Source organism: Populus alba, chromosome 12, assembly GCF_005239225.2.
Source record: "Populus alba chromosome 12, ASM523922v2, whole genome shotgun sequence".
In the NCBI taxonomy this organism is placed as follows: Eukaryota; Viridiplantae; Streptophyta; class Magnoliopsida; order Malpighiales; family Salicaceae; genus Populus; species Populus alba.
In genome coordinates, this window is record NC_133295.1 from 8,449,681 (window position 1) to 8,464,318 (window position 14,638).

The 14,638-nt window shown below is 37.9% G+C and overlaps 1 protein-coding gene across 1 annotated transcript; it reads left to right on the forward strand.

Annotated features, from left to right (window-relative positions):
• The first annotated feature begins 12,217 nt into the window (after positions 1-12,217).
• LOC118029033 (uncharacterized) lies at positions 12,218-13,869 on the forward strand. Its single transcript, XM_035032813.1, has 2 exons — positions 12,218-12,634; positions 12,745-13,869. Exons 1-2 carry the CDS (start codon positions 12,218-12,220, stop codon positions 13,867-13,869), a joined length of 1,542 nt encoding a protein of 513 aa, XP_034888704.1.
• The last annotated feature ends 769 nt before the right edge of the window (positions 13,870-14,638 follow it).

Sequence of the window (14,638 nt, forward strand, 5' to 3'; positions counted from 1 at the left end):
GAAAATATTACAAAACCGATTCAAGGCTTATTTATAGCCTTCCATGCAACCCATTAATCTTACAAACAAAAGGAAAAGGTAACCACCCTTGTTGTTTCCAACTTGTAGTATGATTCTTTGGTTTCCTTGCTATGTTTTCTCCTCACCTTATGACCTAAATAAGGTTGGATTGGGCCCCTCTTGCATATGGATAAGATGTACTAGAGCCTCCTCTTGATACTCCAATGAACCCTTTAAATTTGACGTGGTTGAAACCTTCAAAACCAAAGCATTCAATGCCTTTGTCTTGGACAATTTCATTGACCCATTTGGAACATGTAATGGGTCTTTGTCGGTGTGTTTAGGCTGATCCACATCATCCCCTCTCTCCTCGAAAGGATTCGACCTCAAATCAAAATCTGTGTCAAACAAAGTAAGATCAACAACATTAAATGTAACACTAACACCATACTCAACTAAAAGATCAATTTTGTATGCATTGTTATTGATCCTCTTTAAAACCTGAAATGGACCATCACCCCGAGTTTGTAATTTTTATTTCCTTTGGTTAGGAAATTTTTCCTTATGTATATGCACCCAAATCCAATCACCGGGTTGAAAATAACTTGTTTATGCCCCTTATTTGCTTTAGAAGTGTCCAGTCTATTCTTTTTCTTTATTTTTAGTCGAACTCCTTCATGGAGTTAGAAACACCCAACAAAAAAAGTAAAGTCAGAAATGACTCCACCGTCGCTAATGATTTCTGAATCGGCAGCGACATAGTTTTCGTTGACAATTTCTAAGTCAATAGAGGTTATGTGCGTTGACGAATCCATGTGTTAGCTGTGGAAGCAATTTCGTTGATGATTTCTGAGTCGGCAGCTCCTTAGTTTTCATTGATGATTTCTAAGTCAACAGGGGTTGTGTGTGTCGAAGAATCCATGCATAAGCCATGGAAGTAGTTTCGTTGATGATTTCTGAGTCGACAATGACTTAGTTTTCATTGATGATTTATAAGTCAATAGAGGTTGTGTGCGCTAACAAATCCATGCGTCAGTCATGGAAGCAGTTTTGTTGATGATTTTTAAATCGATAATGATTTTGTTTTTGTTAACAATTTATGAGTCAATAGGGGTTGTGTGCGTTGACGAATCCATGCGTCAGCCATGGAAGTAGTTTCGTTGATGATTTTTGAGTTGAAAACAAAGTTTTCTAAGCTTAACCTTCTCTTTATCTTCTCAATTTCAGTAGTTAAACTCATCAATCAATCCTTTGATTTATGTGATAGGCCTTCATTTAAGATGAACATTTACCATAAATTAAAGGTATCTTATAGTATCAGACTTGTTATTATAAAACATGCTTTAGTTAAGAAGTTATTGATACTTCAAGTGCAAAATGATGATATGAAACTTTGATAAAATTTCACTTGTAAGTACTAATCAACTATGAAATGTTGATCACCCATACTTGTCCCTTAAGTTCCTCTCTTGCAACCAAGCTTCTTAATTTTAGCTTAAAAGTGTCTCTCCTCACAAACCTATTTGTAAGCTTCAATTTCATAATTTGAAAAGATTTCTCAAATGATTTTTGAAGAGATGCAAGAGAGAAGCCTTTTTCTCTTTTTTTAGCTGTTGTTCCACATAAATAGTAGAAACAAGCATAGTGACATTAGGTTTTATGGATCCATTACTATTATACCCTAACTTATCCCCCTTAAATTTCAGTTTATTACACTAACCTGACACTGTGTCTTTATTTTCAAAACCTTCCCGAACTCTAATCGACCTTAAAGTTTAACCAAAGGTAAAACATTATGTCTTACGACCTTATATAAAATGGCAGCTCGATCCAACGATCGGATTTAAAAATACATTCAATATTGTAAAACTGGACAATTGGAAATTTCACGTCAAAAATCCAAATTGCGCATACCATATAATTTACTTAAATCATCTTAGGTCTTAGACTAATTCTTTGTAGATTTATATTCATAATTATCATAAATTGTTTTCTGAGTTTATTACAACTTTTAGTCCCAATAACGCTATTGTGCATGGGGATTGTCATAACCTAATTCTGGGTTATTCCCCAAAAATAACTTCTTCTTCAAAATAAAAATCAAAAAATAAAATAAAGGCTGGCAATATGGAGAAAGTAGGCTGGGGAATTAAGTTGCAATTTTTGAAGGAAATTCAAGACCTAATTGTACCCCATTATCCCTAAAAAGGAAGAAAACAATGCAAATTTAAGGTCAAATTAAATGACTATTGGATGAATTTGTATAAAAATTAAGTTCAAGGACATCATTAAATTTTTAATAGGCCAATTCAATTTTATCATGGGCCAAATTGAATTTTTAATTATGTTTAAGAATTAATTTGAATCCAATTAAAGGATTTAATTAAGTGTAAGGACTTAATTATACTTTAAATGGGTCAAATTAATTTTATATTGGGTTTAATTAGTGAAACATTAAGTCCAAGGACATGATTAAATTTTTAATAGGCCAATTTGATTTAATCATGGGCCAAATTGAATTTTTAATTATGTTTAAGAATTAATTTGGATCCAATTAAAGGATTTAATTAAGTGCAAGGACTTAATTATACTTTAAATGGGTCAAATTAATTTTATTTTGGGTTTAATTAGTGAAAAATTAAGTCCAAGGACATGATTAAATTTTTAATAGGCCAATTTGATTTAATCATGGGCCAAATTGAATTTTTAATTATGTTTAAGAATTAATTTGGGTCCAATTAAATGATTTAGTTAAGTGTAAGGACTTAATTATACTTTAAATGGGTCAAATTAATTTTATTTGGGGCTTAATTGGTGAAAAATTAAGTTTGGGAGCCTAATTTAGGCTTAATTGAGAAGATTGGAATTTTAAGAGACCAAATTTAATTTTTACCAAGGTAATTGATTGAAATTAGGGGCCAAATTGCAAGAAAATTAAATTTTTGGGGTCAATTAGGGGTTAAATTGAAGAAATCTGAGACCAAGGAGCAATCTGCAACAGGCGGCAAGCTATGGGGGTTCAATTGACAAAAACTGGGGGTGAAATTGAAAAAATTAAAATTTTAATGGTCAATTAGGGGTTAAATTGACAAAATCCGAGACCAAGGACCATTTTGTAAAAGGCGCTTAACTTCGGGGTTCCAATTGAAGTTCATCAGGGGCTTAATTGCATTAAATCAAAAGTTTAGAGTTAATCGAGGGTCTAATTAAAATCAATTGAAAGCTGGAGAACTAAATTGAAATTCAGCTTAAATCCCTAATTAAAACCAAAACGGCGCCATTTCGAATATATATATATATATATATATAATATATATATATATATATTATATATATATATATATAAAAAGAGGACCAGACGACGCGTCGTCTGGTCACTGTTCATTGTCTTCCCCATTTTACCCGAAGAAAACAGTGTGAGAGCCTACTTTGCAGGTGCATTTAATGCCTGATCTCTCCATCAAATCGAACCAAACTTGCACAAAACGGAGACCATGTGAACAGTTTAGGATGAATGACAGCACGGAGACGCCGGTGACGGCATGAAGAGGTCAACTCAGGCAGCCTTTACCTGCAGATTTGACAACTCAGGGAGGCTACTTTGAACCGACGGTTGGGATTCTTCTAAACAAAATCAAGGGCTGAAATTTTACCCCAGTGCAGATGAGATTACCCTCTTCCACCGCCTATAAATAAAGGCTTTGTTGAAGATCCGGGGGAGGAGAAAATTGAACGCAAAGTTGAAAAAAAAACAGCCTTCCTGCCCAGTTTTCCTGCAACCAGCCTCCTCTTCTTTCTCTCTCCGCCGTGGCCTTCGGCCACCACCACCATCATCGTCCATCTACTCACTGTCATATCCACCTCAAGCAACCAACAAAACACCACACACGGTGGTCACACCACTTATGTCTCTCTCTCCTCCGCAAAACCTCTCTCCGCCTCGGCGTGCACCTCTTCTTCTTCTTCCAGCGGCGACCGGAGCCAGCAACCAGCCTCACCACCACCAGTCACACCGGGCGCAACCAGTCAGGCCGTCAGCTCCTTCAGCGCCAGGTGAGTCTCCCTCATCTTTTCTTCTTCTTCTCTGCATTTTCGTTGCACGTGAATATTAATTCACATTGCACTGTTCCTGCAGCTTAGTCACTGGACTGCCCAGTGACTAAGCTGCCATGGGTTGGACCCACCTTAGCCCAGCCCAGTTGGCTGGGCCGGGTCCAGCCCGTCCCCAGAATTCCCAACCATCATGGGCAGAGGTCGGCCCAACACTCATGGGCCGATTCGGCCCAAATATTTTTTGGGACTGCGCCTGGCCTAGTTATCTGGGTCGGCCCAGCCCACATATATTATATTATATAATATAATATATATTATAATATTATTTTAAAAAAATAATAAATAATAAAAAACAAAAACAAAACAAAAATCCAAAAATTAAAAAATCATTTTAAAAAAAATTTGTTTTTTTTTTAATATTTTTCTACCAATTTTGTTCAATATTGGATTGTATACTTACACTGTAAGATACAAATCTGATATTAAAATACCCGGTTTTTTTCCGAAATATTAAAAAGAAAATTCTGAAAAATGAAAAAAATATTTTATTGCATACGGCCAAATCCTAAAAATTTTTCAAACATATTTTTCATAAAAAAAAAATTGATATTATAACCAGTTTATAATTATCCAATTACGATTTGGCCAACAAGTCAAAAATCTTTCTTCAATATTTTTTTTCTAGGACCCAGATATAGACTTTAATATTTGTGAAGTGTAAAATTACACGATAAAGTACACCCCCGGGTATTAAAGATACAAAGTATAAAAATGTAGACTTTAGAATGGCTAGGATTTAACCGAATAGGGTAGAGGCTCTCTCATGAAGAAAGATCTGCCTAGAACCTTAGAAAAGACCAACTCGACTTGGAAAAAAACAATCAAACAACAATGCAGCTTACCTTAGGTAGGGTGCACTGGGGGTGATGTATCTTCCCCTTGCACAATCAGTCCCTTACCCAGACTCCCGCAGACCATAGGTTCCTAGTAACCATAATACTAGGTGGCGACTCCTAAAAATTAATCATAATTTTATGATTAAATCCAAAAATCTTCCCAACACACCACACCTCACACCGGAGGCACGATAAAGCGCCTCCGCCGTCGCCAGACGACATCGCGTCGGCACGCCCCCGCGACAGGATGGCGACTCCACTGGGGAACGCCTTGTTTGGTTGGACTAAGTTTTGTTTGTTTGATTGTTTGATTATCTGTTTTGGTCTGTTCAACTTTACTGCTTGAACACTTTTATTTCTTGTTCATGCATAAATATTAATGCATTCATGCATTTTTTGCCAAAAAGACCCAATTCTAGGATAGATGGAGAGTAGCGGTCTGCCTCATGACTTTCAGTCAGGGTCCAGATTGGTGAAACATCCAACTATAAACTGGGTGTTTACTTGGTAATGGCGGTCACACTGTGTCCCAACCATTCCTTGTAAACCCCCATATTGCCTTCACGAAAGGTAGTCACTAGGCAGTTCATAGACCTTTTGAGACTAGTTAGAAAACATATCCCTCATATAATAACCTAGAGTTTGTCTGAACTCCACAGGATTTTTGAGCTAAGACCATGGCTTCCCTTACCTTTTCGGAATATGGGGAAAGATCTGAGATGATGCAATTAGTTGAAGGGGATTGCTCAAGAACCAAGGTTGAAGAATTACCGTACATAACCAAAGTGCAGTGCTCTGTAGACAGCATAAAGAAGTTGGCCCCAATTCTGGGATATATAGATGAGAATCTGTTTAAGAAGAAGTATGGAAGAATCGCTCATCTAATAAGAATTCTTGTTCAGATTTCAGCAGTCAAAGCCTTGATGCATTTCTGGGATCCAAGCTACAGATGTTTCACTTTTGGGGATATTGATATGACCCCTACCCTTAAAGAGTATGCTCAGATCTTGTCTTTTCCGAACGACCCTTACAAAGTGTACTTTAGGCAAAGAATCGAGAGTACAGCTACAGCAATTGCAAAACTTCTACATCTAGACCAAGTTGATCAGTACAGGACATCTAATGGAGGGTTCAAGTGGAAAGTGATCGAGAATAAATTAAAGACAGATAAGGAAAAGGGGAAGTTGGGTGAAGAAAGATATCAGATAATTGCCTTTGCCATCTTTGGGTTGGTTCTATTTCCTTCAGAAGTTACTGGAATTATTAGCATAGAAGCTGCTAATGCATTCCTTGAATTTGAAGAAACAAAGAATAATCCTACTTCAGCTATCCTAGTCGAAACCTTCATGTCTCTAAATCATTGCAGACTGCATGGGAAAGAGGCGATGCGATGCTGTGTTCCTCTTTTATTCATGTGGATAGTTAGCCATTTGGAAACGTCAAAAGAAGTCTTCAATAATTTCTGATGGTTTAACATGAGGCCACTTGAGCTGGTGCTGACTAAAGAGTGGAATGATTTGGATGAAAAGGCATGGGTAAAGAAATACCAAGAACTTCCCCAAAGTAATTTCAGATGGAAAGCTCCTTGGGTAAATGGTTCATCTTATCTCATGAATTGTGGCGACAAAGCATGGGTCCCTTTAGATCAGCAATTGAAAAAAAAGATGAGCAAATTGTTGAGTTAAGAAAGAACCAACACGAAGCAAATAAGCAATTGGAAGAAGGGAAGGTCAAGTATGATGAGTTGGTGAACAAACATGTAATGATGGAGCAAGAATTTGCGACTCTAAAAAGGGCCTTAGAAAATAGAAAGTCTGCTGACAAAGAAACAATAGCTTCTCTGAAGAAAGAAAGGGACCAGTATAAATTAAAATGGGAAGCTGAAAAAGAGAAGAACAGATTAGCTGATCTCACCATTGAAGAAGAAAGAAGTTTAAGAACTCGGTATCAGGTCTAGGCTGATGATGAGAGAGAAGCAAGAAGGCTAGCTGAATCAGACATGAAGAAGTACCTAGACAAAATAAATGCTATGAGAAACCGAGTTTCTATGATACAAGCTGAGCTTGAGTCCCAAGAGGAAGAAGCAAAGAAGATGCAAGAACAGTTTGAGGAATGGCAAGATCATATCAGCAGCCTCGATGTACAACTAAACACTAAGGTGGCCGAGCTTGATATAGAGAAGGAGGAATTGCAAAGGGCCAGAAAGCAGATTTAGCAGTTGGAAAAGATGGTTCAAATTTTGGAGACAAATAATGAATCATTAGCCGCCAGTAATGGAACACTGCTTCAAGATAACACATTGTTCCATTACAAGATCAAACAGACTGACAGGCTAATCGACATGGTGGCTTGAAAGGCAAATGAGCTACAAATGAAGGCGGCCAGGATTGCCAACAGCCGTCATAGATACGAGGAGTATTTGAATGAAGTTTCCTTTTTCATTAGGAATGTCAGCCAATAGAGGAATATCATTTGAATAAAGGCACTTTGTATGGACCATTTATGTTAGGCCTACTTTTGAACTTTTACTAGACCATCTGTATTAGGCCTACTTTTGAACTTTTACGATGTGTATGGAATTTAAGCTTTGCAATGTGTATGGAATTCAATCAATCAAAGGACTTGGGTAAAACCTCTTTGAGTATATCAGACTTCAAATTCTACCTGTATTTGACAAAGAAAGCCATGGATTAGCTCTTTAATCCTTATACATGCATCTTTTTCATTTGCATCCATATTCATACATTCATTCATTATAACACACATGCATACGCCAGGTCAAAAAATAGGTCCCCAAAGAATCTACAACACCCGACTCCGAGCAAGAAACATGGAAGATGAAGAGCGTGCTTATCGTGAAGCTCACTGCCAAGAAGAATTGGATTCTCTAAAGGTTAGTGTGGCTCGCCTCACCAGCTTACTCGAGCAAGCACTAAGAAATACCTCTGGTGAAGGCCCTTCCACTAGACCTGCCATTTTCCCAGCAAATCAACCTGAAGAAACAATGGGAGAACAGACACAGGAGCCCCGGCACAATCCAACATTTGTGCAATCAACAACACCAGCATCGACACTTGCGGTCGCAGTTGCATTCGCTAATGAGTCTCACAAAGCCAAGCCATTTGATGACATTGATCAAGACAAGATGGCAGCACTAGAGGCCAGGATTAGGGCCATTAAGGGAGTAGATTTATATGACTCAATGCGAGCCGCATAAATGTGTCTAGTCCTTAATGTGGTGGTACCAAAGAAATTTCGAGTTCTTGAATTTATCAAATATACCGGAACTCAATGCCCTGTTACCCATCTCAAATCCTATTGCAATAAAATGGCAGAAGTAGTGCACGATGAGAAGCTACTAATGCACTTTTTCCAAGACAGCTTGAGTGGAGCAACATTAAGCTGGTATATGAGGTTAGATAATACCAGGATTCATACATAGAAGGATCTTATAGATGCTTTCATCAAGCAATACAAATACAACATGGATATTGCTCCGGATAGAACCAGTCTATCTAACCTGGAAAAAGGGGATAAGGAAAGTATAAGGGAGTATGCCCAGAGATGGAGAGATTTGGCAGCACAAGTACATCCCCCTCTCCTAGAAAAGGAAATAGTTGCTCTGTTTGCTAACACTCTAAAAGCTCCATACTACGAACACGTGATGGGTAGTTAGGCTAAACAATTCACTGATGCAGTCGCAGTAGCAGAACGAATAGAGCAAAGAGTGTGGGAGAATCTCTGCATCCGTGGAAAAGAAGGGTTTTGGAGTAAAAAAGAGGGAGATTAATCATGTTGAAAGTAACTATAACAGCAAGAAAAGCCAATACCAAAGATATAACACTCCATCCCCTTCATCCCAAATTGCCAACACCAATTTCAACTTCCCAATCCCAACCAAAAAACCTAAACCCTAAAACTACCAAGTAAAAAACCAAGCTGAAAGTTTCCCCAAAAAGAACTACCAAAGAACCCAAGAACAATTGCCTCCATTGTCGTTACCCCTGAATGAAATGTACAAAAAGCTACTAAGTATCGGACAAGTAGCCCCTGTACCTTTGGCACCCTTACAACCGCCTTACCCTAGCTAGTATAAGCCAGATCTTACCTGCGAATACCATGCCGGTGTAGCTGGGCATAGCATCCACACCTGCAACGCCTTCAAGAGAAAGCTTCTACCATTGATCAAAGCAGGTTGGATAACACTTGAAGATGCCCCTAATGTGAATACAAACCCTCTACCAAATCATGCTTCAGGTAGTGGGTCTGTAAACATGTTAGAAATAGAACACTCAAAAATATTAAGGGTGCCAATAGATAGGATCCACCAAATGATGGTAGATGCAAGATACAAAGAGGATAGCGAGAAGTGTTGTGAACACCATAACATAGAAGGCCATGTGATTAGCCAGTGTGAGGGCTTTCACAAAAAAGTAATGCAAATGATGAGTCGTGGATTGATACAAATCAAGAAAGCAACAGGTGAGGAGGTGTCCATGATAGAAGCGCCAAACAAAGAGGTATGTCGAGTACAATTCGTTGCAGGAAAGCCGCCCAAACTGGTCTTATTCAAACCAGTAGTGGCACATGAAAGGAATTACAATGCCTTACCTCATGATTATGGGTGTTCCTTCAAAAGCACTTAGCTGCCGCCAATTTTTCAAGCAGAAATTAGAGGATTAACCTGTAGCAGCAAATGTTTCACTCCAGAAGAACTGGAAAAACAAAGAAAAGCTAAGGGTAAAGAGGGGGTTGACGTGACCGAGGAAATAAACAAACCTGTCACTGAGGAGGAAACCAATGAATTCTTGAAGCTGATGAAACACATTGAATACAGTGTTGTTGAACAGCTCAAGAAAACTCTTGCAAGAATATCATTGTTGTCATTGATTCTAAGCTTCGAGCCACATAGGAAGGCTTTATAGAAGGTGTTGAATGAGGCATACGTTCCTCAGGATATCAATCAAGAAGCCGTGGAACATTTGGTGGGAAGAATCCAAGCCTCAAATTATGTACACTTCACAGAAGATGAATTGGGTCCTGATGGTACAGGGCATAACAAGCCACTATACATTACAGTGCGGTGTAAGGACATTCTAATTGGAAAGGTACTCGTCGATAACGGTTCTGCACTGAATGTCCTACCAAGGCATATGTTGAAAGAAATGTCTATCGATGAGTCGTATATGAAACCTAGCACATTGATGGCGAGAGCATATGATGGTTCACCAAGACAAATAATTGGGACCCTAGAAGTGGAGCTATATGTAGGGCCGCAGCTGTTTCTAATAACATTACAAGTAATGCACATTCACCCATCTTACAGCATATTATTAGGGAGGTCGTGGATTCATGCAGCTGGAGCAGTGACTTCTTCACTACACCAGTGTTTAAAGTATATCATGAATGGAATGTTAATAACTGTCAAGGCTGAAGAAACAGTTTTCATGATAAAAAATGTATCCATACCCTTCATTCAAGCGGAAGATTGTAGAGATGGGAATATTCATGCATTTGAAATTGTGAATACGGAATGGGTTCCTGAGGGTGCAGTGTTGAGAAAGCCTAGAATCCCTGAAGCATAAAAAATGGATGCTAGATGCTTTTTGAAGAATAGGGCTCCTTTCCAATATAATCCTAAGACTAGACCGATTAAGGTAAAGAGTGTGGATCAAAGATTTGGGCTTGGATATAAGCCCAAGAAAGACGATTACAAACGGGCTGCCCAAATCAGAAAGGAGGCAAGAATGGCAAGGATTGAAGGAAGAGAGCCAGAAGAAGAAGAATTTACCATCCCACCGCTCCAAGTATCTTTCCCAAGGGCTACAGAAGTGATTAGATCCGGCATAATGGATCTCCACATCAATACCTTGGAGGGCCAAGGAGGAAAGTAGATAGAAGAAGCGGGTCTGGAAGTGAAGGATGAAGTCCTACCACAACTTTCCATTCACAACATTGATGAACCTCCTGCTAGATCTTTCGTGCGAAAATTGGCTGAAGGAGAGGTGTACCAGAACTGGAAGATGGAGCCTACTCCTATTGTGTTTAAAAAGTAATTACTCCTGTTTAATCATGTTCGGATTTGTTTTGCTTTGTTTTGACTTGTGATGATCTTGTCGGTAATCTAGCTCATGATACCGCAAGATTTTCTATGTTAACTAAGCACTTTTGTTTTAATGAAATCATGCATTTTCTTACATCCATTGTGTGTCTCCATCCTTTTACCCTTTCACGAATCACACTTACACGAGCACACCTTGCACTTTCAGGAATCCTGAAAGTTCCATCGATTCACAAAACCGTAGTACTAAGAATAATTGGCCAAACTTTGATAATATGGTTGCAATGGACGATGAAGAATGGGAGGAAGAAGATGTAAAAGAGTTTACTAGGTTGGTAGAACACTCTAAGAAGTCCTGGGAACCTGCTAGTGAGAAATTAGAAGTCATCAACTTGGGAAATGAGCAAGAAAAGAAGGAATTAAAGATTGGCACCCTTGTTACAACTGAAGAAAGAAATAGACTAGTCTCTCTTTTACATGAATATGCAGATGTTTTTGCCTGGACTTATATAGATATGCCTGGTTTAGATACTGACATAGTCGTACATAAAATTCCCTTAATAGAAGGAAGCAAACCAGTTAAGCAAAAAATCAGGCGAATGCGCCCGGACATGTTGCTCAAGGTAAAGGCTGAGATTCAAAAACAATAGGATGCAAGATTTTTAGACGTGGTCTAATATCCTTAGTGGGTAGCTAATGTGGTTGTAGTCCCAAAAAAGGATGGTAAGATCCAAGTGCGTGTGGACTATAGAGATTTGAACAAAGCGAGCCCAAAAGATGATTTTCCTTTACCCCACATAGACATTCTAGTTGATAATGCTGCGAGAAATGCTACATATTCTTTCATGGATGGATTCTCTGGTTATAACCAGATCAGAATGGCGGAAGAAGACAAAGAGAAGACCACCTTTGTCACACCTTGAGGGACATTCTGCTATAAAGTAATGCCATTCGATTGAAGAATGCTGGAGCCACATATCAAAGGGCAATGGTCACCCTATTCCATGATATGATGCACCAAGAAGTGGAGGTTTATGTGGATGACATACTTGCAAAATCAAAGAAGGAAGAAGATCATGTGCAAGTATTAAGGAGACTATTTAAAAGTTTGCAAAAATACCAATTAAAGTTGAACCCTGCAAAGTGCTCATTCGAGGTAAAAACAGGAAAATTATTGGGCTTCATAGTAAGTGATTGAGGAATAGAAATGGATCCTGACAAAGCCAAAGCTATTCAGGAGATGCCTCCACCTAAGACAGAAAAAGAAGTAAGAAGTTTTCTTGGGCGCTTAAATTACATAGCTCGGTTTATATCTCAGCTAACGGTGACATGTGAGCCAATTCTTCGCTTGCTCAAGAAGAAAAATCCTGGAGTATGGGACAATGACTGTCAGGAAGCCTTTGATAAAATAAAGAGGTATTTGCAAAATCCACCGCTGCTAGTACCTCCAACACTAGGAAGGCCATTGATCTTGTATTTGACAGTAACAAAAACAGTTATGGGCTGTGTGTTGGGACAACATGATGAGTCAGGAAGGAAAGAGCAAGTTATTTACTACTTGAGTAAAAAATTCAATGATTGTGAGTCAAAATACATAGCAATTGAAAGGTTGTGTTGTGCCCTGGTTTGGAGTGCAAAAACACTTAGGCAGTATATGTTGTACTACACAACCTGGTTGATTTCAAAATTAGATCCACTAAAGTATATTTGTGAAAAACCTTACCTGTCGAGTAGAATAGCAAGGTGGCAAGTTTTGTTGGCAGAATATTGATTGTCTTTATGACAAGAAAAGCTATAAAAGGAAGCGTAATTGCCGATCATCTTGCAGACGAAAACTATGAGCCTCTAAACTTTGACCTCCCAGATGAAGATGTGATAATAATCGATGATGGAGGTGGGGAAAGCGATACTTGGACCCTTTACTTTGATGGTGCGGTAAATATATTAGGAAATAGGGCAGGAGCGGTAATAATTTCCCCAGAAAATAAACAGTATCCTGTTTCCGCAAGGTTATTGTTTGAATGTACCAATAATACAGCTGAGTATGAAGCCTGCATTATTGGCCTGGAAGCTGCTTTAGAACTTAAAGCCAAAAAGCTTGAGGTTTTTGGGGATTCCTTACTAATCATTTGCCAAGTCAAAGGTGAGTGGCAAACCAAGGATGAGAAATTAAAGTTTTACCAAAATTATCTCTTGAGGCTAGCCAATGAATTTGAAGAGATCAAATTCACCCATATAAGCAGAGATAAGAATCAGTTTGCTGATGCCTTGGCAACCTTAGCTTCAATGACACAAATTGATATTAGAAGCAAGATCCAGCCAATAGATATCGAAGTCCGAAGCTCCCAAGCCCATTATTGCTTAATTGAATCTCCAGATGGGAAACCATGGTATAGTGACATCAAGAAGTTTCTCCAACATCGAGAATACCCTCAAGGGATTTCCAAGACAAATGAAAAGACTTTAAGGAGAATGGCCATGAATTTTTACTTAGATGGAGAAATTTTATATAAATGGTCATTTGATGGGACTCTACTTAGATGTCTGAACGAAAATAAGATTGAAGAAACATTAAAAGAAGTCCATGAAGGAATTTGTGCTACACATGCTAATAGGCATACAATGGCAAAACAAATACAAAGGTCGGGATATTTCTGGTTGACCATGGAAAGAGATTGTATAGACTATGTCAAGAGATGCCATAAATGTCAGATATATTGTGATAGAATAAATGCACCTCCAACACCTCTGTTCAATATGATCTCACCTTGGCCTTTTGATATGTGGGGTTTGGATGTTATAGGGCCAATAAAAAAGGTAACACTAACACCATATTCACTTGGAAGATCAACTTTGTAAGCATTGTCATTGATGCTTTCTTAAACATGGAATGGACCATCACCATAAGGCTGTAGCTTTGATATCCTATAGTTAGGAAACTATTTCTTATGCATGTCTACCTAAATCCAAAGATCAGGTTGGAAAACAACTTGTTTACACCTTTTTATTTGCTTTAGAAGCGTACAACATATTCCTTTTCTCTATTTTTACTTGAACTCCCCCATGAAGTTGTCTCACCATCTTTGTCTTCTTTTCACCATCTAAACTTACCCTTTCTTTCAAAGGTAAAGGAATTAAGTCCATAGAAGTTAGTGGATTATACCCATAAACAATTTCAAAAGAGAAAAATTAGTAATCAAATGCACAAATTTATTATAAGCAAACTCAACAAAAGGAAAACATTCTTCCCAACTTTTCAGATTCTTTTGAATAACAACACGTAAAAGTTGTGATAATGTTTTATTCACTATCTCAATTTGTCCATCTATTTAAGGATGACAAGTTGTTGAAAATAAGAGTTTAGTATCCAACTTTCCCCACAAAGTCTTCTAGAAATAGCTAAGGAACTTAACATCACTATCTGAAATAATACTTCTAGGAATGTCATGCAAACATACAATCTCCCTAAAGAACAAGTCTATAATATGAAATTCAAGCCTAAAACATACTTTGATAATGAAATTCAAGCCAACCTTAAATGAAAAAACAAACTTCTGCACCCAACTTTTGTACAATATAAAAAAATATTATCAATTTATTTTCTCTTTACCGTATGAAAAAAAAAATA